General features: G+C 37.5%; 2 protein-coding genes across 2 annotated transcripts; both read right to left on the minus strand.

The window, feature by feature from the left end:
- Nucleotides 1-1,801: 1,801 nt before the first annotated feature.
- Nucleotides 1,802-12,709, minus strand: LOC138347431 (uncharacterized). Its single transcript, XM_069295726.1, has 4 exons — nt 10,917-12,709; nt 2,505-2,892; nt 2,273-2,396; nt 1,802-2,158 (listed from the first exon to the last, which is right to left on the minus strand). Exons 1-4 carry the CDS (start codon nt 12,691-12,693, stop codon nt 1,802-1,804), a joined length of 2,646 nt encoding a protein of 881 aa, XP_069151827.1. The 5' UTR covers nt 12,694-12,709.
- Nucleotides 12,710-17,743: 5,034 nt separating this feature from the next.
- LOC138347432 (uncharacterized) lies at nt 17,744-25,129 on the minus strand. The gene is made up of 3 exons (XM_069295727.1): nt 25,004-25,129; nt 18,453-18,678; nt 17,744-18,078 (listed from the first exon to the last, which is right to left on the minus strand). The coding sequence occupies exons 1-3, from the start codon at nt 25,127-25,129 to the stop codon at nt 17,744-17,746; spliced, it is 687 nt and encodes a 228-aa protein (XP_069151828.1).
- Nucleotides 25,130-27,408: the final 2,279 nt, after the last annotated feature.

The following is a 27,408-nucleotide window of genomic DNA, read 5'->3' on the forward strand; positions in this document are numbered from 1 at the left end:
AAATTCAAATCTTTCTGAGTAAAGACATACTGTAAACTACGATGATCCGTATAGACTTCACACTTAACCCCATATAGATAATGTCTCCATTGCTTTAATGCAAACACTGCCGCAGCCAACTCCAAATCATGGGTAGGATAATTACGTTCATGCACCTTTAATTGCCTCGAGGCATAAGAAATTACATTCTTCTCTTGCATTAGCACTATACCAAAACCAGAATAGGATATATCACATCACAGTAAACAATGAAATTCTTACCTTCCACTGGCAAGGTAAGAATTGGTGCAGTAGTCAACAGTGTCTTGAGCTTCTGAAAGCTTTCTTCACACTCATCCGACCATACAAATGGAACACTCTGCTTGGTCAAGTTTGTCAGTAGGGAAGCAACAGAAGAAAATCCCTTGACAAATCGACGGCAGTAGCTAGCTAAACCAATGAAGCTCCTTACCTCTGTAACATTAGTAGGTCTTACCCAATTATTCACTGCTTCAATCTTGGAAGGATCCACCATCACTCCGTCCTTAGAAAATACGTGCCCCAAGAAGGACACTGAATCTAGCCAAAACTCACACTTAGAGAATTTGGCATAAAGTTTTTTCTCCCTCAACATTTCCAATACCATTCTCAAGTGCTCCTCATGTTCTTTATTGCTCTTTGAGTATACCAGTATGTCATCAATGATTACAATGACGAAGAGATCCAGATATGGCTTAAAAATCCCATTCATGAAGCTCATGAAAGCAGCAGGGGCATTCGTAAGCCCAAAAGACATTACTAAGAACTCATAATGTCCATACCTGGTCCAAAAAGCAGTCTTGGTCACATCCGTTGCCCGTATTTTCAATTGATGATAACCAGATCTCAAATCAATTTTTGAGAAGGTACAAGAACCTTGTAACTGATCGAACAAATCATCGATGCGAGGTAGAGGATACTTGTTCTTAACAGTTACCTTATTAAGTTGTCTGTAGTCAATGCACATCCAAAAACTTCCATCCTTCTTCTTCACAAACATAAACGGAGCACCCCAAGGGGATGCACTTGGTCTAATAAAGCCTTTGCTTAACAACTCTTGAAGTTGGGCCTTTAACTCTCTTAACTCAGCGGGAGCCATCCTATAAGGGGGTATGGAAATGGGACGAGTACCCGACTCCAGATCAATGAAAAAGTTGATATCCCTATCCAGTGGCATACCAGGAAGGTCTGCAGGAAACACATCCAGAAACTCACGGACTATTGAAACCGACTCAATTGAAGGTACTTGAGTAGTATTATCCCTGAGGTATGCCAAGAAAGCTAAACAACCCTTTCTAACCATTCTCTTAGCACGAAGGAAGGAGATGATACAAACTGGAGTGGAAGTGTAGTCACCCTCCCACACTAACGGATCTGTCCCAAGCTTGGCCAGGGTTACAGTTTTAGCATTACAATCTAAGATTGCGAAATTTGGAAAAAGCCAAGTCATACCCAAAATTACATCGAAGTCCACCATTTCTAAGATAACCAAGTCTACATGAGTACTGCTCCATATAAAAGTCACAAGACAAGACCTGTACACCTTTTCAACTATCACAAACTCCCCCACCGGAGTAGAGACACGAATAGGCATGTCAAGCAATTCACAATGTAATTTAAGACCAGTAGCAAATGAGGAAGATACATATGAAAATGTGGATCCAGGAAAAAATAATACAAAAGCCATGCAATCACAAACCAAAAGATTACCTGTGATGACAACATCAGATGTCTCCGCTTCAGACCTCCCAGGGAAACCATAACAATGGGCCTTATCACCGGTCTATCCGTTGCCCCTACCATGTTGCGCTGCAGTAGTTCCAGTTTGCCCGTCACCTCGGCCGTTTTGATGACCACCATTACCTCGGCCACCACGTCCTCCCGAATAACGACCTCTTCCATGACCTCCTATACCTCTGATTATTGGGGGTCTGTAACTCTGTTTTGGACAATTTCTCCTAATATGTCGTGTCTCTCCACATCCATAACAATCTCTAGATTCAAGCATAGCTCTTTGTGAGAACGACGGAGTTTGGGAATAACCTCCAAACTCAGAGAAATGTTGACCGGTCTGCGGTGGACCCCCAACTACAATCTGTAGTGAAGACTGAATAGGGCGGGCTAGATAACCTCCCGAACTCTGCCCTCTAGAGTAAGAACCATTAAACTCACCTCCTTTACGAAACCTCTTAGATGTCGATGCCATGGTGAAGTCGTCTGGCTTCACTCCCTCCACTTCTATCACGAAATCTACCACCTCCTGAAAGGATTTTGCTACAGCAGCTACCTGTAAGGTGGAAATCCGTAAATCTGACCTCAACCCTTTCATGAAACGGCGAATCCGCTCTTGTGGACTGAAGCAAAGCTGGGTGTCATACCTAGATAATGCACAAAACTTAGCCTCATACGCAGTAACCGACATCCTGCCTTGCTCTAGGCTCAGGAACTTATCTCTCCTCCTATCCCTCAATGTCCAGGGTATATACTTCTCCATAAACAAGCTAGAGAATGATGCCCAAGTAATAGGTGTTGCTTGTGCTGGTTGACACTCAACATACGATCGCCACCATATTTTGGCGTTTCCCTGAAACTGATAGGTCACAAACTCAATGCCAAATCGTTCCACTCTGCCCATCTTATGTAGAAACTCATTACAGTCAACCAAAAAGTCATAGGCATCCTCAGATTCAGCACCCTTGAAAACTGGAGGTTTCAACTTCAAGAACTTAAAGAAATGTTCGTGCTGGTCACTTGTCATTATAGGCCATGTAGTCAACCGAGGAAATGTGCCTATTTCCAATGAGGCATCTATACGGGGAGCCACAACAGCTGCATGTTGTACCTTCGGAACCTGAGGTGATGGTGTAGAAAAACCTGGAGGTGTATGGCACTGATCAGATAACCCGCTATGATAACCAAGAACCTGATTAATCATCTCTGGGGTAGGTTGGGGTGGTAATTCCTCATTCTGCACCTGCTCATTCTCCCCTTCCTCACCCTCTCTTACTACCTCCTCAGTCGGTGGAGGAGTCACCGCCCTAGTACTAGATAGGCCAGGTGCTTGTCCTCTTCTCCTAGAGGACGTCCTCCCGCGACCTCTACCGCGGCCTCTTTCCATAGCTCCTCTTCGAGATACAGTCTCAGTAGCTGGCTCAGACGCATCTTGTCTTACCGGTGTTGGTGTCGGCGCAGTTGTTGCTCTAGTTCTAACCATCTGCGAAATAGAGTGAAGATGGTCAGATACCAATTTGTATCACCTAGATACCAATTGGATGCAAGTAATAGCACGAAAAAAAGAAAGAATGGAATTTTCCTAAAGTCTTATAGCTTCTCGAAGAAAAGTAAAGGCGTCCCCTTATCATTCCGCAAGACTCTACTAGACTTGTCCTTGTGTGATGAGATCAACGAACCTAACACTCTGATACCAAGTTTGTCACGACCCAAAACGAGTCGCGAGTAGCACCCACACTTATCCTACTATGTGAGCGAACCAACGAATCTATACCCCAACATTTTAAACATAATAAATAGAAAATAATGCGGAAGACTTAAAACTCATTAATATAACCAATAAATAACTTCTAAAATTTATCAATTACTATCCCCAAATTCTGGAAGTCATCATCACAAGAACATCTATCCTCAAATTACTAAATCTAAGAATGTCTAAGAAGCTAAAACAAATACAAGAAATAGTCCATGTCCGAACTTCAAGGACATCAAGACAGGAATGAGAGAGAATCCAGTCCGAGCTAGGAACAATTGCTCACCCTGAAATCTGACGTGGTGAAGACTGGCTAGAGTTGCGGTTGAGTTGAAGACGACGTTACGTTTGCTGCACTCCACAAATAACAAGGAGAAAACATACAAATAGGGGTCAGTACAAGCACAAGTACTGAGTAGATATCATCGGCCAACTCAAAATAGAAAGTAATATATATCAGATAATATCATAAAATCAACTACAATACTCAACAGGTAGTAGCAACAAGTACAAGAATCATTTATAATAACGCCAAGTACACCCATGAGGACTCAAGCCTCCATACCATAATCATTTGGGAAATAGGTTCATTAAATAGAGTCCATTTACATAATTCAAGATTCATTCTCTTTATTCCTCTTGTGTCGGAACGTGACACTCCGATCCCCTAATACTACGTGTCAGTTCGTGACACCCGATCCCCTAATACTACGTGTCGGTTCGTGACACCCGTTCCCCTAATACTATGTGTCGGTTCGTGACACCCGATCCCCTAATACTATGTGTCGATTCGTGACACCCGATCCCCTAATACTATGTGTCGGTTTGTGACACCCGATCCCCTAATACTATGTGTCGGTTCGTGACACCCGATCCCCTAATACTATGTGTCGGTTCGTGACACCCGATCCATTAACCTCATTGTTTTAGTTCATCAAGCCTTCTTTTATACCAAGGCATCATCATTAATAGTGAGGTTTTAAGGTTTAAGATTCAACAGCCTCATCATGCTAATTCATCAAAATTACAAAATCATATCATGCAAGCACACAATTAAGCATATAGAAGACTTTACAAAATTACCCAATACATATCATTTCCTATTAAGATTTTCACTACGAAAAAGCATAAACCATAACCTACCTCCACCGAAAAATTCGCGATCAAGCAATCTACTTCTCCAAAGCTTTGCTTTCCTCTTCGTTCCTCTCTCTCTCGCTTGTTCATCCCTCTCTTTCTCTTTTTCTGATTTTTCCTTATTCCAACTCTTTTTCTTTTACCCTAATTACCATATAACTAAGTATAAAAGATGACGAAATTAACCCACAAATTAATCCAAGGTTATCTCCTTTAACCCCCGAGTAATTGAATTATTAACATTCAACTACTAACTTTATAATTATAAGCAGGAATAGTCCAAAATGCCCCTTAAAACTTTTAAAAGAAATCCGACTTAGTCAGGGTTACATTGCCTGTGTTGGCCCGTCATGCCTGCGACGGTCCGTCCTACTTCTTCAGTCACAAAGTTCAGAGATTAACATTTCACTAAAAGGCCTATGACGGTCCGTCGTGCCCATGACGGTCCGTCCTACCATGTCGTCGCGAAGTTCAGAGAGTTGTTCTCAGTACCCAATTTTTTCAGAATTCTAAGTGTTTTGGAACGAGACACCCTCGACGGTCCGTCGTGCACATGACGGTCCATCGTGGGATCCGTCGACTCAAAAAGTTATTACCAGAAAATAAACTTTACTGATCAAAACGACTAACAGGTCGTTACAATATTATACCATTTAGTATAAAAGAAATTGATAATTGTTACGCATCAAATTTTGAAGATTACCTAGATGGCGCACTTGTGCACGACCGGAAAGGTTTCTCGCTACCCCTCAAAATCAGAATAAGATATATAATAACTCCCGTTCTCTTCTTCTTTTCTTTTTTTACCCTAATTACATTTATTATAAGTGAGTAGAGGGTATAACCCATTTTCTACTATTATTTTTAAATGACTAGATAATTAATTTGTATCCCCAATAATAATCAATTATTCTAATTTTACCATCCATTTAAACTTCACGAAAAGAGTAAAAATAGTCCTAGTTCTCAAAACGACCTAGCGGATTGTTACATAATCTACTACTAAAAAAGACGTTCATCTACGAACGGTAAAATAATATAAAATTTATGAACGCTCAAAAAGCAGCAAAGATTTTACCCATATGTTTTCCCCCATCTCTCATGTAGCTTTCTCAATCACACAATTGTTACACTGAGCTTTTACCAAAGCAATTTCTTTCGACCTTAATTTTTACATTTATTTATCTCAAATAGTTGTTAGCCCCTCCTTAAAAGTCAAATTCCTATCAAGTAACACCTAATCTCATTGAATCACATGAGCACAAACCTAATGATACTTTTTCAACATTAAAATATTTAACACAAGCCTAGTGGCAAGACCTACTCATAAGTCACATCACCTATACGCTTAACGATATCGATGGAACGAATATATCTATCACGATAAGAATCTAAAACCCAAAATAGACCGGCGTCGTTGACCTCTCAGAGGTCGCAGACAATCCTACATACGCCATTCTTTCTTCATCTAGGTTAATTTAGCGGAAAATTTGAAATTTTTGTCTTCTTACTTTATGCTAAACATTTTAAACTTAACATTATAGGTATTCACAAATAAACCATCTAATATAGAGATAATCAAATGAAAGAAACAGTTCATAATTGCCTTAAACATATTTTTGCCAAAACGGCACCAATACAAAGTATGAAATGAAGGTGGAATGAAACACTAGTGGAACATGCTACAGTAGATAAAGCCTACATCTAAGCTAGATAATAACTTTAATCATCCTCGAAAGCATGAGGGCCTACCAAGTCCGGATGAAAGTTCCACTTCCGAATAGCTGCAACATCAACCTGTAAGCTCTAGCGTCCACCTGTGCCTGTACCTAAAAATATAGAGTTGTATGGGATTAGTGCACACTTGTACTAAGTATAAATATATTCCAGCACACACCAAGGAAATGCATGAGAAGGAATAGCTCTTTTCGAACAAAATGATTTATGGAAAGTCAAGTCAAGTGACATGCCAAACATTGATTAGGAAAGTTAATGGACCTGCAAAATTTGAATTTGGAAAGTCATGCCATGAGCATAACATGCATAATCAAACTTATCATTTTGCAAACAACACATAACATATTTCACATATCATATTATGTAGTTCATATCATTCTTTCATATGCCATGAGATCTTGGGATCATGGACTTGATGTTACGACTTTGTCACGACCCAAACCGGGTTGCGACTGGCACCCACACTTACCCTCCTATGTGAGCGAACCAACCAATCTAAACCTTAACATTTCAATGTAATAACAACAGAAAATAACGCGGAAGACTTAAACTCATTAATAAAAACCAATTCAATAACTATCAATATTCAACATCTATTATTCCCAAAACCTGGAAGTCATCATCACAAGAACATCTACTTTAAACTACTAATTCTAAGAGTTTCTAAAAGCTAAAAATACATAGGAAGCTAGTCCATGCCGGAGGTTCAAGGCATCAAGACATGAAGGAGAAGATCCAGTCGAAGCTAGAAGCGTTAGCTCACCCTGAAGATCCGGTGTGACGAAGACTGGCTTGAGTTACTGTTGAGTCGAAGAAGACGGCACGTTTGCTTCACTCCACAAATAACAAGAAGAAAACATAAAAGTAGGGGTCAGTACAAAACACGGGTACTGAGTAGATATCATCGGCCAACTCAAAATAGAAAATAGTATATACCAAGTAATATCATAAAATCAACTATGATACTCAACATGTAGCAACAACAAGCACTATATCGTTAACAATTACCGTCAAGTTCACACATGAGGACTCAAGCCCCAATACCATACTCATTTGGGAATCATGTTCATTAGATTGAGTATATTAACATCTTTCAAGATTCATTATCTTTATTTCTCTTGTGTCGGTACGTGACACTCCGCTCCCTCATATTCATTATTCCTCTTGTGTCAGTACGTGACACTCCGATCCCCTAAATCTACGTGTCGGTTCATGACACCCGATCCCCTAAATGTACGTGTCGGTTCGTGACACCCGATCCCCTAATTCTACGTGTCGGTTCGTGACCCCCGATCCCCTAATTCTACGTGTCGATTCGTGACACCCGATCCCCTAATTCTACGTGTCGGTTCGTGACACCCGATCCCCTAATTCTACGTGTCGGTTTGTGACACCCGATCCCCTACATGTGTCGGTACGTGACACTCCGATCCACTAAATCTATGTGTCGGAACGTGACACTCCGATCCACTAATATCATTCTGTAAATTATCAAGCCTTCTCTATACCAAGGCATCCTCAATCCCATTACTTTAATTCATCAAGCCTTCTTCTATACCAAGGCATCATCAATCCCATTACTTTAATTCATCAATTCTTCTTCTATACCAAGGCATCATCATTAATAATGTATATTAAAGTTTCTTTTCAAGATTTGGGATTCAATATTTTCATCATGCTTATCTTATCACAATCACATAATCATATTCATGCAAACATACAATTAAGCATATAGTAGGGTTTACAATACTACCAATACATATCATTCTCTATTAAGAGTTTACAATGAAAGCATGAAAACCATAACCTACCTCCACCGAAGAATTGAATCAAGCAAGAATTTTCCCAAAGCTTTGTTGTTTTCCTCTTCTTCTCGATCGATCAATTTCTCTCTCTCCTTGTTCTCTCTATTTTCTTTATTCAAACCCTCTTTCTTTTACCCTAATTAGTATATAATTAAGAATAAAAGATGGCAATAATACCCCACAAATTAACTTAGGTTTACCTCTATTAACCCCCAAGAATTTGAGTTATTAATATAAACCCACGAAATCTATAATTAAGGAAAGAATAGTCCCAAAACGTCCTTTAAAACGTGTAAGGAAATCCGATTCTGCCTGGGATTTGCGCAACCTGTGACGTGCCATCGTGCCTGCGACGGTCCGTCCTGCAGGTCGTCGCAAGGTTCAGAGACCCAATATTTCCACCAAGTGTCTGTGACGGTCCGTCACACCTGTGACGGTCCGTCCTGCCATTCCGTCACAAAGTTCAGAGAGTCGATTTTCAGTACCCAATTTCAGATTTTCTAAGTGTTTTGAAACGAGACCCTGCGACGGTCCATCGTGCCCATGACGGTCCATCCTGCATGTCCGTCACAGAGTTCAGAGAGTCGATTTCAGCACCCAAATTTCAGAATTTCTAAGTGTTTTGGGACGAGACACCCTTGACGATCCGTCGTGCCCATGACGTTCTGTCGTGGGGTCCGTCGCTTCTGCCAGTTTTTCCAGAATTGAAGTTTGTTGCTCAAAACGACTAAACGGGTCGTTACATTAGATACCAATTTACCCATCGTTCGTCCCCGAACGATCAAAAGAAGGAAAAAAAGGGCGAAAAGGAGTACCTGAATCTATAAACAGATGTGGGTATTTTTCTCGCATATCCGCCTCCTTCTCCCAACTGGATTCTTCAACCGGTCGATTCTTCCATTGCACCTTGATGGACGCAATCTCTCTCGACCTCAACTTGCGAACTTCTCTATCTAAAATAGCAACAGGCTCCTCCTCATAAGACAAGTTCTCATCAAGTAAAACTGAATCCCAACGGATAATGTAATTTCCATCCCCATGGTATCTTTTCAACATCGATACATGGAATACCGGGTGTACTCTGGACAGCCCTGGAGGCAAGGCTAACTCATAAGCCACCTCTCCTACTCGCTTAAGTACTTCAAATGGTCCAATGTACCTTGGACTTAGTTTACCCCTTTTTCCGAACCACATCACCCCTTTCATGGGCGAAACCTTCAACAAGACTTGTTCACCTTCCATGAACTCTAAGTCCCTAACCTTTCGATCTGCATATTCTTTTTGTCTACTTTGCGCCGCTAGAAGCTTTTCTTGAATAGACTTCACTTTCTCTATCGAATCTCTCAAAAGGTCAGTACCCCAAGGTCTAACCTCGAATGCATCAAACCAACCAATGGGAGACCTACATCTCCTCCCATACAATGCTTCAAATGGGGCCATATCAATACTTGAGTGATAGCTATTGTTGTATGAAAACTCCGCTAAGGGTAGGAAGCTATCCCAGTGACCACCAAACTCTATCACACACGCACGAAGCATATCCTCCAACACTTGAATCGTTCGCGCAGACTGACCATCGGTCTGAGGATGGAATGCAGTACTAAGGTCCAACCTAGTACTCAATTCCGCATGCAATATTTTCCAAAACATAGAAGTAAACTGAGTACCTCTATCTGATATGATGGATAGTGGAACCCCATGCAATCGCACCACTTCCGAGATGTAAAGTTTGGCAAACTTTTCTGCATTGTAAGTCACCTTAACCGGAATGAAATGAGCAGATTTGGTTAACCTATCAACAATCACCCAAATGGAGTCATACTTACCCATTGTCTTCGGAAGACCAACCACAATGTCCATTGCAATTCTTTCCCACTTCCATTCCGGAATGGGCATTCTCTGAAGTGTTCCTCCGGGCCTTTGGTGTTCATACTTTACTTGTTGACAGTTTAGACATTTGGCAATAAAATACACAATGTCACTCTTCATTCTACTCCACCAAAAGTTTTGTTTTAGGAAACGATACATCTTGGTTGCACCCGGATGTATAGAATACCTTGAACTATGAGCCTCTGTCAGAATAGTGTTGATCAAATCATCGACGCGGGGTACACATACCCTTCCCTATATTCTTAAAACACCTTACTCATCGATTTGTGCTTCCTTAGCCTCTCCTCGCAATACCTTATCTTGGATTCTTCTTAGTTTCTCATCATCAAACTGTTTTCCCTTAATTTTGTGAAGAAAAGAAGATCTTGACTCCACAGAAGCCAACAATCCTCCCTTCTCATTTACTTCTAATCTCATCAAGTCATTAGCTAGAGTCTGAACCTCTCTAGCCAAAAGGCGTCTAGAAGCTTGCAAGTGAGCTAGACTTCCCATGCTTCCCGCCTTTCTACTTAAAGCATCCGCCACAACATTCGCCTTCCCCGGATGATACAAAATAGTGATGTCGTAGTCCTTCAGTAGTTCCATCCATCTCCTCTGTCTCAAGTTCAAATCCTTCTGAGTAAAGACATACTGAAGGCTACGATGATCCGTATAGACCTCACACTTAACCCCATATAAATAGTGTCTCCATTGCTTTAATGCAAACACTACCGCAGCCAATTCTAAATCGTGGGTTGGATAGTTACGTTCATGCACTTTTAATTTCCTCGAAGCATAAGCAATCACACTCTTCTCTTGCATTAGTACTGCACCCAAACCCGAATAGGATGCATCACAATAAACAATGAAGTTCTTACCCTCTACTGGCAAGGTAAGGATAGGTGTGGTAGTCAACAAAGTCTTGAGCTTCTGAAAGCTTTCCTCACATTCGTCCGACCATACAAATGGAACATTCTGCTTAGTCAAGTTCGTCAATTGGGAAGCAATAGAAGAGAATCCCTTGACAAATCGACGGTAGTAGCTAGCTAACCCAACAAAGCTCCTTATTTCTGACACATTAGTAGGTCTCACCCAATTCTTCACTGTCTCAATCTTAGAAGGATCCACCATCACTCCATCCTTAGAAACCACGTGCCCCAAGAAGGACACTTCATCTAGCCAAAACTCACACTTAGAGAACTTGGCATAAAGCTTTTTCTCCCTCAACATTTCCAATACCATTCTTAAATGCTCTTCATGTTCCTTCTTGCTCTTTGAGTATACCAATATATCATCAATAAATACGATCACGAAGAGGTCTAAATATAGCTTAAAAATCCCGTTCATCAAGCTCATGAACGCAGCAGGGGCATTCGTAAGACCAAAGGACATCACTACAAATTCGTAATGGCCATACCTCGTTTGAAAAGCAGTCTTTGGCACATCCGTTACCCGTATTTTCAATTGATGATAACCGGATCTCAAGTCAATCTTAGAGAAGACACAAGCACCTTGTAACTGATCGAACAAGTCATCAATGCGGGGAAGAGGATACTTGTTCTTTATGGTTACCTTGTTTAGTTGTCTGTAGTCTATACACATTCGAAAACTCCCATCCTTCTTCTTCACAAACAAAACCGGAGCACCCCAAGGAGATGCACTTGGTCTAATAAAGCCTTTGTTCAATAACTCTTGAAGTTGTGCCTTTAACTCTCTTAACTCCGCGGGAGCCATTCTATAAGGGGGTATAGAAATGGGGCAAGTACCGGGTTCAAGATCAATACAGAAGTCAATATCCCTATCCGGTGGCATACCAGGAAGATCTGCAGGGAACACATCCAGAAACTCACGAACTGCCGAAACCGACTCAATCGAAGGTACTTGGGTAGTGTCATCCTTGAGATGTGCCAAGAAAGCTAAACACCCTTTACTAATCATTTTATTAGCACGAAGAAAGGAGACGATGCGGACCGGATTGGAAGTGTAGTCACCCTCCCACACTAAAGGGTCTGTCCCAGGCTTGGCTAACGTCACCGTTTTAGCATTACAATCCAAGATTGCAAATTGTGGAGAAAGCCAAGTCATACCCAGAATTACATCAAAATCATCCATTTCTAAGATAACCAAATCTACATAAGTGTTGCTCCCCACAAAGTTCACCAAACAAGACCTATACACCTTTTCAACTACCAAAGATTCACCCACCGGAGTAGAAACACGAATAGGCATATCAAGAAATTCACAATGTAAATTTCGACCATTAGCAAATGAGGAAGATACATAAGAAAACATGGATCCAGGATCAAATAATACGGAAGCCATGCAATCACAAACCAGAAGATTACCTGTGATGACAACATCAGATGCCTCCGCTTCAGACCGCCCAGGGAAAGCGTAACAATGGGCCCTATCGTTTGTCTGTCCATTGCCCCTACCATGTTGTGATGTGGTGGCCCCAGTTTGCCCATTACCTCGGCCGTTTTGGTGACCACCATTACCTCGACCACCACGTCCTCCAGAATAACGGCCTCTACCATGACCACCTCTACCTCTAGCTATTGGGGGTCTATAACTTGGTCTGGGACAATTTCTCCTAATATGTCCAATCTCCCCACATCCATAACATTCTCTGGAGTCAATCATAGGCCCCTCGGAGAAGTGTTGACCGGTCTGAGGTGGTCCTCCAACTACAGTCTATAGTGAAGACTGAATTGGTCGGACTGAGTAACTTCCGAACCCTGTCCTCTAGCGTAAGAACCATTAAAATCACCTCCCTTTCGAAGCCTTTTTGATGTCGATGTTGTGGTGAAGTCGTCTGGCTTCACTCCTTCCACTTCTATCATAAAGTCTACCACCTCTTGGAAGGATTTTGCCGTTGCCGCTACCTGTAAGGCCGAAATCCGCAATTCTGACCTCAACCCCTTCACAAACCGGCGAATCCGGTCTTGAGGACTGAAACAGAGTTGAGTGGCATATCGGGATAATGCACGAAACTTAGCCTCATAAGCATTTACCGACATCCTACCTTGCTCTAAGCTCAGGAACTCATCCCTTTTCCTATCCCTCAAAGTCCGGGGGATATACTTCTCCATAAACAAGCTAGAGAACGAGGCCCAAGTCATAGGTGGTGCCTCTATTGGTTGCCACTCAATATGTGACCGCCACCACATTTTGGCGTTCCCTTGAAACTGATAAGTCACAAACTCCACACCAAACTGTTCTACTATACCCATCTTGTGTAGTAGCTCGTGACAGTCAACCAAAAAATCATAAGCATCCTCCGATTCAGCACCCTTGAAGACTGGAGGTTTCAATTTCAAGAACTTACTGAAAAGTTCATGCTGATCACTTGTCATTATAGGCCCAGTAGTCAGACGTGGAAACGTGCCTATTTCCAATGGAACATCAATGCGGGGAGCCATAGTAGCCGCATGTTGTACCTCCGGAGCCTGAGGTGCTGGTGCAGAGAACAGTGGGGGTGTCTGGCCCTGATCAGATAACCCACTAAGATAAGCCAGAACCTGATTGATTATCTCTGGGGTAGGTTGGGGTGGCAATCCCTCATTCTGCACTTGTTCAGTTTCCCTTTCCTCCCCTTCTCTCATTACTTCCTCAGTCGGTGGAGGAGTCACTGCCCTAGTATCTGATGGGCTAGGTGCTCGTCCTCTTCCCCTAGAGGACGTCCTCCCACGACCTCTACCACGGCCTCTTGCCGTTGTTCTTCCTCGAGCCACAGCCCCAGTGGCTGGCTCAGTTGTTTCTTGTCTGGCCGGTGTTGGTGTTGGCGTTGTCGTTGCTCTAGTTCTAACCATCTGCGAAAGAGACTGAAGATGGTCAGATACCAATTTGTATCGCCTAGATACCAATTGGACTCAAGTAGTAGCACGAAAGAAGGAATGAAAGAGTGAAATTTTCCTAAAGTCTTATAGCCTCTCAAGGAAAAGTAAAGACATCCCCCTACCGTTCCTTAAGACCCTACTAGACCTGTTCTTGTGTGATGAGACCAACGAACCTAATGCTCTGATACCAAGTTTGTCACGACCCAAACCGGGTTGCGACTGGCACCCACACTTACCCTCCTATGTGAGCGAACCAACAAATCTAAACCTTAACATTTCAATGTAATAACAACAGAAAATAACGCGGAAGACTTAAACTCATTAATAAAAACCAATTCAATAACTATCAATATTCAACATCTATTATTCCCAAAACCTGGAAGTCATCATCACAAGAACATCTACTTTAAACTACTAATTCTAAGAGTTTCTAAAAGCTAAAAATACATAGGAAGCTAGTCCATGCCGGAGGTTCAAGGCATCAAGACATGAAGGAGAAGATCCAGTCCAAGCAAGAAGCGTTAGCGCACGCTGAAGATCCGGTGTGACGAAGACTGACTTTAGTTACTGTTGAGTCGAAGATGACGGCATGTTTGCTGCACTCCACAAATAACAAGAAGAAAACATAAAAGTAGGGGTCAGTACAAAACACGGGTACTGAGTAGATATCATCGGCCAACTCAAAATAGAAAACAGTATATACCAAGTAATATCATAAAATCAACTATGATACTCAACATGTAGCAACAACAAGTACTATATCGTTAACAATTACCGTCAAGTTCACACATGAGGACTCAAGCCCCAATACCATACTCATTTGGGAATCATGTTCATTAGATTGAGTATATTAACATCTTTCAAGATTCGTTATCTTTATTTCTCTTGTGTCGGTACGTGACACTCCGCTCCCTCATATTCATTATTCCTCTTGTGTCGGTACGTGACACTCCGATCCCCTAAATCTACGTGTCGGTTCCTGACACCCGATCCCCTAATTCTACGTGTCGGTTCGTGACACCCGATCTCCTAATTCTACGTGTCTGTTCGTGACACCCGATCCCCTAATTCTACGTGTCGGTTCGTGACACCCGATCCCCTAATCTACATGTCGGTTCGTGACACCCGATCCCCTAATTCTACGTGTCGGTTCGTGACACCCGATCCCCTACATGTGTCGATACGTGACACTCCGATCCACTAAATCTATGTGTCGGAACGTGACACTCCGATCCACTAATATCATTCTGTAAATCATCAAGCCTTCTCTATACCAAGGCATCCTCAATCCCATTACTTTAATTCATCAAGCCTTCTTCTATACCAAGGCATCATCAATCCCATTACTTTAATTCATCAAGCCTTCTTCTATACCAAGACATCATCATTAATAATGTATATTAAAGTTTCTTTTCAAGATTTGGGATTCAATATTTTCATCATGCTTATCTTATCACAATCACATAATCATATTCATGCAAACATACAATTAAGCATATAGTAGGGTTTACAATACTATCAATACATATTATTCTCTATTAAGAGTTTACTATGAAAGCATGAAAACCATAACCTACCTCCATCGAAGAATTGAATCAAGCAAGAATTTTCCCAAAGCTTTGTTGTTTTCCTCTTCTTCTCGATCGATCAATTTCTCTCTCTCCTTGTTCTCTCTATTTTCTTTATTCAAACCCTATTTCTTTTACCCTAATTAGTATATAATTAAGAATAAAAGATGGCAATAATACCCCACAAATTAACTTAGGGTTACCTCTATTAACCCCCAAGAATTTGTGTTATCAATATAAACCCACGAAATCTATAATTAAGGAAAGAATAGTCCCAAAACGTCCCTTAAAATGTGTAAGGAAATCCAATTCTGCCTGGGATTTGCGCAACCTGTGACGGGCCGTCGTGCCTGTGACGGTCCGTCCTGCAGGTCGTCGCAAGGTTCAGAGACCCAATATTTCCACCAAGGGTCTGTGACGGTCCGTCACACCTGTGACGGTCCGTCCTGCCATTCCGTCACAATGTTCAGAGAGTCGATTTTCAGTACCCAATTTTAGATTTTCTAAGTGTTTTGAAACGAGACCCTGCGACAGTCCGTCGTGCCCATGACGGTCCGTCCTGCGTGTCCGTCACAGAGTTTAGAGTGTCGATTTCAGCACCCAAATTTCAGAATTTCTAAGTGTTTTGGGACGAGACACCCTCGACGGTCCGTCATGCCCATGACGTTCCGTCGTGGGGTCCGTCGCTTCTGCCAGTTTTTCCAGAATTGAAGTTTGTTGCTCAAAACGACTAAACGGGTCGTTACAGACTTCCCCAAATGAGGGCTCAACATATGGGACCTCAACTAGGGATCTTTCTTTAGGAAACTCAGAGTCTGCTTCATTCATTCATGTGTTCTTCATTTCGTTTCGTTCATAGGCTCGTGTGAACACAAGCTATACCTAGGATGTAGTTTAAGACTTTCAGCGGGTTTGTTCTGCAATGATCAAGAATAACCTAGTGTCACTACTTGAGTCTAGCTCACCTATTGATTATCCTATCCTAACACCTTTGGTATCGTTCATTTCATTATGTGCTTCATTTGAGGTTGTCCTCATTCATTCTTTGGAAAGTTTAACTTGAACCGACATAGATCATGTGAGCATCATGAAATCTAGTATCTCCCCACATGGAAAAGAGGTAGAATCACTGGTCAAAGTGACCCAAAACATGCTAGCGTGCATGGGAATTTTACCCCGCCAAATCCCTATATTGGTAGTATAGGTTCGAAGACTCGAATATATAAGGAGACCCATACCCGGCATGCTGAACATTCTCATCTCATGATAGTTACGTTGAATATCCGCCCTTCTCGAAAGAAGGCATCAACACTCATAGCTAGTCTATCGGTGCTCAGTATAAAGTTCCATTACATTAAACTAATACATCATGTAAGGTGGCTTCTAGTATGAGGACATCATATCTAAATAGATGATTTCTCATCTCATCATTAGTATTAATTGTGTTAATCTCAATACTTTCATTACAGTGTTCATAGAGGCTGATCTCTTCATTAACTTTACACTCTCATAGGTGAGTACGTTATGGTAACATTTACTTAGGTCCATTTCAGATTGCTCTCATCTTTTACATTAGCCTCATATTATGTTTTCACCACATTCCTTAACGTTAGCACATTTGCTCTTCATAATTACTCACCCCTTTTTAAGTGAATGTTTATTTCATCATATGTCAATGCACTTGGCCATTTGATAAGCGTATTTGTAAAGAAAGAGAAAATATTATAGAGAGGAGAAGATGATGGAAGATTGGTGGTTTTATTTATGAGGGGAAACCCTCTATTTATATACAAAAATCTTACCTCTTTGGCCAAAAATGGCCGACACCTACTTTACACTTGGCCTTTTTACATTTGGCCGACACAAAAAACAAAAAACTTAGTGGCTTATCTTTATTATTGGCCGACACACTTACTATTTACTTTACGACTTTTATAATTGGCATTTTACAGCCGACACAACAAGAAAAAAATAAAAGACTATTATTTTGTACATATGGCTGATATTCAGCCGACACAAAAAACAAAATACTTTGCTAAATACTTTTTTTTATTCTAAAAGTACCTCAGGGATTATTTCATCCATTTGGTTACATTTTGAAAAAATATGGTCTGGGTATTTGTGCCCAACTAGCTTGCAATATCTTGTCATCAGTTCTTCGGATATGAATCCTTGCTTTATTGCTCTAGTTTTTGGCGTAGCTTCTGGTTTTAACAGGGACCAAATCCATTTTTGGACTTCTTCCATATCTGCTTGTCTTATTTCTCGCGAATTGGCATATATCATTTAGTTATCTCTCGAATAGTACCTACATATGGCGTTGCCTTGTAGATAGTTATTTGCTAGATCTTGTATAATAGTTGATAATCCAATTATCCTTTTATTGGCATAGAAACTGGGTATCTCAACTCTTGTTATCTCTGGCTGTTGGCCTATATCTTCTGGTATTATCATTTCCCGCGTTAGCCCAATTTTGATTATCTGGATCATTGTCTTTATTTCATCATAAAGTATCTCCGCTAGTGCAGTGTAGAATCTTATGAAAAATAAGTTTCCTTTTGTTATCTTTTTATATATTAAAAATGCTTTGTGGACCTCTGGGATTCCACTTATTTCTTTACCTGTATATGTATAGACTGTATTTAATAATCCATAGTTATAACAAGTTTTAACTAGGTTTGGATTAGTTTTTGGTTGTACAATTAACTTGTTATATCCTTGTAGTTTTTGGGTTAGGTAGTCTTGGGTTTTTTCTAATGTCGTGGTAGATTTGGGTTTTTAATTCAAAAAGTTTTGTATCTTGTATAGGTTTCAATATATGTTCGGGATATATGGTTATATGTTTTCTTCTCTTTATGCAGGCTAGCTGCATACGTAGATGTTTGTGGTGCAGAAGTATCTATTATCTGTACCTTTGGAGTAAATGGTTTGGTAAATACGCTATTTAGGTTTGTGTTTTTTTGTGTAGGTTTCTCCATAGCTCCTTCGCTTGTACCTGCAACATCAGTAATGTCATGGGTTTTAAGGAGTTTCCCAACGTCTCCTTTTAGTTCTGGCTGTTTTTCATCTGCCGAACGACTTAGCTCCGCATTTTTAGACTCATGCTGCTGACTATTAGCTTTCAGATTTTGTACATGTGTCTCTATTTTTTCTATTTTCTGGCATAGGTTTGTCATTGTTGCCAATAGATCTTTCATTGTATCTCTTTCTTGAGAGGTAGTCTGCAATATGATTTTCATCAGTTTTAATAATCTCAATTGTAAATGTAAAATTCAATATATTTAATTTTAATCTTCTTATTTCTTTTGTTGTAACTGAATCATCTATCTTTTTGGTTATCCACCACTTTACCTGTGTGTTATCTGCTCTCACAATAAATTTATTGTAAACTATATATGGTTCAAATGCTAATAAACATTTATATAATGCAAATAATTCTTTTCTATTTATTTCCCATTTTGCTTATGCTTCAGTATATGATCCTGAGCAATACCTGTAATGGTGTTCTATCTTTTCTTTGTTATATTTATATTTTAGTACTCCTCCATAACTGTGGTCACTTGAATCTGTTTCAATTATATATGTAAACGTTTTACTTTCATCAGGAAAATATAGTTTTGGTATTTTTTTGCATCATTTTTTGATATTTTTTATGTTTTCTTTGTCTTTGTTGTCAAAATGATATTCAACATTTTTATTGAATTTTTTGTATAGTGGTTTTAAATGTTCTGCTAGATTTGGTATGTATTCTCTTACTTGGTTTACTAATCCTAAGAATGATTGTAATTTCTTTTTTGTATCTATATATTCATCAATAGTAATTTTTTTGTACTATATAAGTTTGCATTTTTATTCCATTTTTATCTATTTGTATTCCTAGAAATTCTATCTGTGGTTTCATAATTTCTGCTTTACTTTTACATAAACTTATACTTGAATGTTTAATTATATGTATAAATTTTTCTAATAATCTTATATGTTCATCTTGTGTTTTAGAATATAGTAATATATCATCAATATATACAACACAATTTTCTTATTTGTTAAAACAGTTATCCATAAAATGTTGGTATCTACCTGGTGCATTTTTATATCCAAATGGTAATACATTCCATTCATAGAATCCTTGCGGTACTGTGAATGCTATTAATTGTTTAGATTCTTCTTCTAGTTTTAGATGGTAAAATCCTGATTTACAGTAAAATTTAATAAAATAATTATATCCTTGTATTTGTCTTATTTTTAGTATTTTGTTTGGTATTGGATAGTTATATGTTTTAGTTTTGGCGTTTAAATTTCTGTAGTCTATAACCATTCTATTTTTGCCTCTTTTTTGTTCACTATGTTTTATAACTATAAATGCTGGCTTGTATGTTTTCTATTACTTTCTTGTATATAATTTTTTTCTAGTAATTCATTTATATGTATTTTAAATTCTTGCAAATAATCAAAGTTGTATTTTAATGGTTTTTGTGTTATTATACTATTTTCATCTATTAATTCAATTTTTATTTTTGTTTTATGTTTTTCTCATCCTTGTAGTGGATCTTCATTATATAATTGTTCTAATTGTTCATTAATTATTTTAACTTTGTCTACTGTAAATATAATGATTTCTAATTGTGATATTTGTTTCTCATTTATATTTTCCATTTCCTGGTTTATTTTTTCACTACCTTTAATCCATTTTACAGATTTTCGTTGTTTATTTTTTACTCTTTTTGTTTATTATATGTGGGTAAAATTTGTCTAGAAATGGCATTCCTAACAACATAACTTTTGTTGTGAATTCAAAATTATAGATTTCTTCTATTGTTAATATTTTATCCCATATTTGTATTTTTATATTTTTTGCTTTATATTTAATCATAGTTCCTTCATTATTAAATCCTGTTACTACCATTGGTGTTTTTAATTTTTTCCATTTATCTTCTGGTAAACAATTATATTTACATATATTTGCTTCTGCTCCTGTATCTATCATAGGAGTATAATATCTATTTTGATATCCTTCTAATTTTTTGCAAGTATACATATTTTCATTTATCATTTTGTTCTTCTTATAACTATTTTCTTATTTTGACAAGTTATTGTTAATTGTTCATTTTCTATGTTGTATGATTTAACTTTTTCTAACAATTTTATTCCTAATGTAATATTATGGTTTCCTTTGTATATTTTAAATGGTATTACTAAGGGTATTCCTCCTATAATTATTTCTTTTTCCATTGTTTCTTCATTTGTGTGTACTATCTCACTAGGTAATCCAGAGCATATGTGTCCTGTTTTCATAATTTCTTCTTCTAATACTAATTCTCTTGTTATATGATTTTCTGTCACGACCCAAAAATGGGTGTGATGGCACTCGTCGTATCCCACCAAGATAAGTCAGCCTAAAACCAAATATCTAATAAAGTGCGGAAGTAAATGACAATCCAACAACAATTCCTATTATGAAACCAAGTCATATTAATCCAATCCCCAAAATCAGGTTGTCACGTGCACAAGCCTCTAATGTAAAAATTAGAATTGAAACAAAATAGAAGTCTAAATGAAGTTGTCTTTCAAGTAAAAACAAAGTCATAAACAGGAGTAGGAAAGTTCGCTGAGATGACAAGCAGCTACCTCACAATCCTCCACAAGATGCCTCGAAAACGAAAAGAATGGCAGGTATCACGAAGATCCAGGCTAGTATCCTACAAAAATTTGTAGAAGCAAGGGGTGAGTACCAAACCACGCGGTACCCAACAAGCAAACCTCTAAACACAAGTTAAGTGAACAAAATACTGGCACTTCTTACACCATATCTAACCTCCACGCTACAGTTTCATAGTTTATAGTTTACCAAACACACAACTCAATAACCACACTCTATCAGTTTACACATTCTCAATAACCACTCAATATTCAACAGTCACAAGCTTCACAGAGAAACACTCACTAGATCAACAAAACACGTGTTCAAGTACATCAATAATAAAATGTGTAATGCCATGAGATGCAATGTCAAGTATAGTGATGCATGTCTTCCCTAACGATACACACCTGCTGTCTCTCAGTCCGGGACCCATGGGGGACATATCTGTCCATGCATCTGTCGCGGCGCACAACATGACCCTCGATAATAGTAACCTTCACGGCGCGCGATACGTCCCTCGAAATATAATATCCATCGAGGCGCGCGATACGACCCTCAAAAATAGTACATCCTCTTACCACAACCATGTCTCAGATACAATGCAAATGACATGTTCACATGAAAAGGAGGAGATAACCATTTGATAACAAAACACAATTTGCAACAAGAAATACAACACCAATAATTAAGCAACAAGTCTCCAAATCATTCTCAACATCACACAAGGAAATACACGAATTTAGTACGCTTAACAAGGGTTTAGAAATCCACTTGCCTCAATCACTCTAATAATCACTCTGGGACTTGAGCCTTCCCTTTCCGTTGAGCTTCCAAATTGATGCAATCTATGCAAGTATATATATTCACAATAAGGTTTCAGAACTAACAACACTCACACTTTTGTGTGTTTAATCTTGACCTAAAAATTCACTCCAAATTTATAATCAAGTTCGTAATTCTTGATGCCAACTAACATTTCAACTATTATATTTTTCAAGTTCCAAGTCTAAGGTTAAGTTCCAAATTATTTTCAATAGCATAATTCCAATGGTATTCACATAATACCATACATCTAATGCTTAATATGTATCTTAATGTATCCAACTTGAGTTTTTAATGCATTAACTAAATTATAATTATTAAAATATGAGGCCACTGGTTACGAAACCAGTGGCAGACGAACAAAGGAAGAAAAACGTATCTTACAATGAGAGTAATACTATATATAATTAATAATTAAAAGCTATACAACATGGCCAATCATTACCCTCCAACATACAATTATCATGCCATACTTTCCCACTAATATTTTCTCTCCAAAGACACTGCCAACAACCACTTTCCCACAACCTATTTCTATAATAATAATATAATATGATCATACCTATAATTACCAATATAAGGATATAGAAATCATTGAGGTTTACCTTGGGAATTATGGTCTTTTTCTTATCGCTGCACTACCGTCTTCATTCCAAATCCTCATCAGTTTCTGATTTACAAATACAAAAAAAAACCCTTCTTTTAAAAAAAAAAAATTAAATATAGGCTAAAGGGTATAAGGTCTTAATTAATTATTTTTTTCACTTTAGCCCATTAACTATTAATTTAATCATTTATCTACAATTATTCATCCATTAGTTAACTCAAGTTAAGCAAATATTTAAAATTTCCAAAAATGACCTTCCGGGTCATTACATTTTCTTCTTGTCCTGTGTTTATCAAGATTTTATATTTTCTTTGGTCTATTATTCCTGTTATGTAATAATGATATGGTGTTATTTCTTCCTTATCTAATAAGTTTTGTGGGATTTCATAATTCTTTTTAGATGTACTCATTCTTGATGAGGTAGCTCTTATTAACGTATTTGGTACGCTTGAAGTGCTTAATCTTTCTTTTACAATTTCTAAATCTTCTTCTATGTCAATTTCCTTATAGCTATAGTCATTATTGTCTATTACAATAATTATTTTTTCAAAAGAATTTTCTATTTTTAATTTATCAATTTTATTTCTTGCTGTTATTTTATGCTTTGTTGTTAATATGTATAGGTTTTTACATCTTGCTGTAAATACTTTGCTACCTGGTGCTAGTTCTATTCAAGACATTTTCCAATATAAGACTAATGATTTATCTATATTTCTATCTGTTAATGGTACTGTATAATTAACACTTATTATAAATTTAAATTTTATATATATTAAGTTTCCTTTTACTGCATTTATTACGCTTTTTTCTATAGGGTGTATAATTCTATCATCTGCTAAATATATTTCAATAGGTGTATCTATTCCTTCTCTAAAACAAGCTTTTATTAATATTTATGTTCCTCCTAAATGTACATATTTTATTGGTGTTTTAGTTTTATATCTTGTATTTCTTTGTTTATTGTTCGTTTATTTAGTATAGGTATATATGCTTTTCCTCTTGTATATTTGCAATCTATAATATGTTCTTTCTGACTAACTACATAGTATTCTTCTTTTTGTCTTTTAAACCAATTTCTTAAAGTAGGTATTTCAAGTACCTTTTCAACACTTAAATCTAATTCTTTTCCTTTTATTTGTTCAAATATTGTATTATCAAATATAATTTTTTGTCCAGATAATTCTTCATTTTGATAATCTTCCATGGATATTATTTTTATTTCATCTTTAGACATTATATTTCTTCATCTGTTTCGTTATTATCTATATTAATATTTCCTTCTTCAATCTCAGTTTCTATATCTGATACTTCATATATACTATCGTTTTCACTTAATTCATAGTCTATGTATTGTATCTGCATATATTCGTCATCATCTATAACTATTTCTGCAATTTGTCTTCTTTTTGGATTTTTAGGTAATTTACAGGCTCTAGCTATGTGTCCCATCTTTCCGCAATTATAACATGTACATTGGGATAGTTTTCTTTTATAGTTTTTTACATAATACCTTCATCTTGGTTGTTTATATTTATACTTAGTTTAATTTTTTCTAAAATTTTAATATCTTTTGGATTTTTGTTTTTTATTTGTACACCCAAACTGTGGTGCCATTTTATTTTTACAACATGATAAATTTTTATTTAGTACTTTTTCCATTTTTAATTTTTCTTTTTGGTTCTCACATAATTGTGTAAACCATTGAGATAGAAATTTTATTCTAGCTCCTAAAGTATCTACCATTCCTTCATTATTCCAATCCTTTATTATTTTTGTACTAAATGGTTCTGGTAATTTTGTAAAATATTGTTTTCTTATTTCTTTTGCTTCGTCTAAATTGTATTTAGCTTTGTAATAATATTCTTTGAATGCACAAGTATATTCTTCTATATAACACATTTTACATATAGCTAATTTTGTCATAAGTTGTCTATTTATTATTTTTTCTCTATTTTGTTCTCTGGTCATACCTCCAAATTCACTTCTTATTGCTGATTTATATTTGTTTAGTATATCTATATTTGTTGTTGATGGGGATCCATCCATTTTCTTATCATTCCTAAGTACTTCTAAACTTTCTGAGGGGTAGATTTTCTATCCATAATTTTGTTGTTCCTACGAATGTTCTTTCTATGTATCTCGGTGTTTTTGTTATTTCTATTTTGTTATCTATTAACTGTTTAGATATATTTCCTGTCCATAGTAATATTGCTTTATTTATGTCTGTGACACAATCTAGTTCTAAGAAATTATATTGTTCACTTATTGGTTTTGGTATCCAATTTTTATTTAATCTACTGTTCCATATTGCATTATTTCTATCTGATTGTTGATAACTTTCTGTATAATAAGTTGGTGGTGTCCACCTAGGACTACTTCTAGGACTATTTCTGGGACTATTATTTGGGGTTTTAACTCTTGACATACTAGGTCTATTCATATCTCCTGTGTTTATTTCTAATTTTTTTGGTTTATTTACCTGTTCAAGAACTTCTGTGTATGTTTCCCTTATATCACTTATTTCTAATTTCTGATCATTTACTGTATCTGATTCATTTTCGTTTATTTCATTTACTTCAAGATCTTCATTTAGTTTTTGTTCCATCTCTTTTATCTCATTAGTTAATTCAAGCTCTTTATCTTTTTCCTTTTGTTTTTTTTAGTTTCATATAATATTTTTAACCTAGCTAATTCTTTTTCTAATTCATCTATTCTTGTATTTTTTATCTCTTCTAAATGTTGTACTTCTTGTTTTTCTTGTATCTTTATTTTTTCAATTTCTTTTGATTTGTCTATCTCTTCATTTTCTTTTGTTATTCTTACCATAACTGTTAAGCTATCTTCTAATTTTGCTGTTTCTTTTTCTAACATTAAATATAGGTTATTTCCTATTTTCTTATATCTTCTTCCTAAATTTGAAAATATTATTTTTATTATCATTCCGTCTTGATTTTCATATGTCTTTTCATCTACTGCAAATTCTTCTTTATTCATTATGATTTATGTATTATATTATGTTGTAATTCATATTCAAGACAATCTAATTCTAATTCTAACATAAATATAACTTTTCTTTGTGCTAGTATTGATTTATTAAATACTCCTGCTAATATATTTTCTTCTAAACTTCCTTTTCTACGTTGTAATTCTTATTCTTTTTAAGTTATTTTTTCCATTATTCTTTCTATTAATTGTTGTTTATTTTTCTAATTTAATCATTATCTGTAAATATATCTAGATCGTCATATAAATCATACATATCATAGTAATGTTCATCTTGTATACTTTTTTAACGACCTGTTAGTCATTTTGAGCAGCAGAGTTTATTTCTGGTAATTACAGTCTAAGTCGACGGATCCCACGACGGACCATCATGGGCACGACGGACTGTCATGGGCACGACTGGCCGTCGAGGGCGTGTCGTTCCAAAACACTTAGAATTCAGAAAAATAGGGTCTTAAGAACAACTCTCTGAACTTCGCAACGACATGGCAGGACGGACCGTCGTGGGCACGACGGACCGTCACAGGCCCTTCAGTAAATTTCAGTCTCTGAACCTTGTGACGGACGTGCAGGACGGACCTTCACAGGCTGCGTGACCCTGACTGGGTTGGATTTCTGTTAAATATTTTAAGGGGCGTTTTGGACTATTCCTGCTTATAATTACAAAGTTAGTGGGTAATATTAATAATTCAATTACTTGAGGGTTAAAGGATATAACCTTGAATTAATTAGTGGGTTACTTTTGTCATCTTTTATACTTAATTATATGCTAATTAGGGTAAAAGAAAAAGGGTTTGAATAAGAAAAATAGAAAGAACAGAGAGAGGAGAAACGATCGATCAAGAGGAGAGAACGAAGAGGAAAGCAAAGCATTGAAAAGTAGATTCTTGATCACGAATTCTTCGGTGGAGGTAGGTTATGGTTCATGCTATTCGTAGTAAACTCTTAATAGCGAATGATATGTATTGGGTAGTGTTGTAAACCCTTTATATGCTTAATTGTAAGCTTGCATGAATGTGATTATATAAATGTGATATAAGTAAGCATGATGAAGCTATTGAATCCTAAATCTTGAAAACCCTAATCTACTTTGTTAATGATGATGCCTTGGTATAAAAGAAGGCTTGATGAACGAAAGTAGTGAGATTAGGGGATCGGATGTCACTTTCTGGCACTAGGATAGTATGATGAGGATCGGAGTGTCACATTCCGACACCAGGATAGAATATGGATCGGGTGCCACGTTCCCGTACCAGGATAGTATATGAGGATCGGAATGTCATGTTTCGACACCAGGATAGTATATTAATCTGGTGCCACGTTCCGGTACCAGGATAGTATATGGATCGGAGTGCCACGTTCCGACACCAGGATAGAATATGGATCGGGTGTCACGTTCCGACACCAGGATAGTATGATGAGGATCAGAGTGTCATGTTCCAACACCAGGATAGTATATGGAGTAGAGTGTCACGTACCGACACGAGAGAAATAAAGATAATGAAACTTTAAAGATGTTAATATACTCAATTTGATGAACCTAATTCCCAAATGAGTATGATGGGGAGGCGTGAGTCCTCATTGATGTGCTTGGTGTTGTGACCATGGGTTATGGTAATTGTAAATGCCGCATGTTGAGTATTGTAGTTGATTTTATGATATTATCTGATATATACTGTTGTCTATTTTGAGTTGGCCGATGATATCTACTCAGTACCCGTGTTTTCTAGTGACCCCTACTTGTAATTGTTTTTCTTTGTTATTTGTGGAGTGCAGCAAACGTACCGTCGTCTTCAACTCAACCGCAATTCTAGCCAATCTTCATTACACCAGATTTCAGGGTGAGCTAACGCTTCTAGCTTGGACTGGATCTTCTTCTTC

Source organism: Solanum lycopersicum, chromosome 3 (assembly GCF_036512215.1).
Source record: "Solanum lycopersicum chromosome 3, SLM_r2.1".
NCBI lineage: Eukaryota > Viridiplantae > Streptophyta > Magnoliopsida > Solanales > Solanaceae > Solanum > Solanum lycopersicum.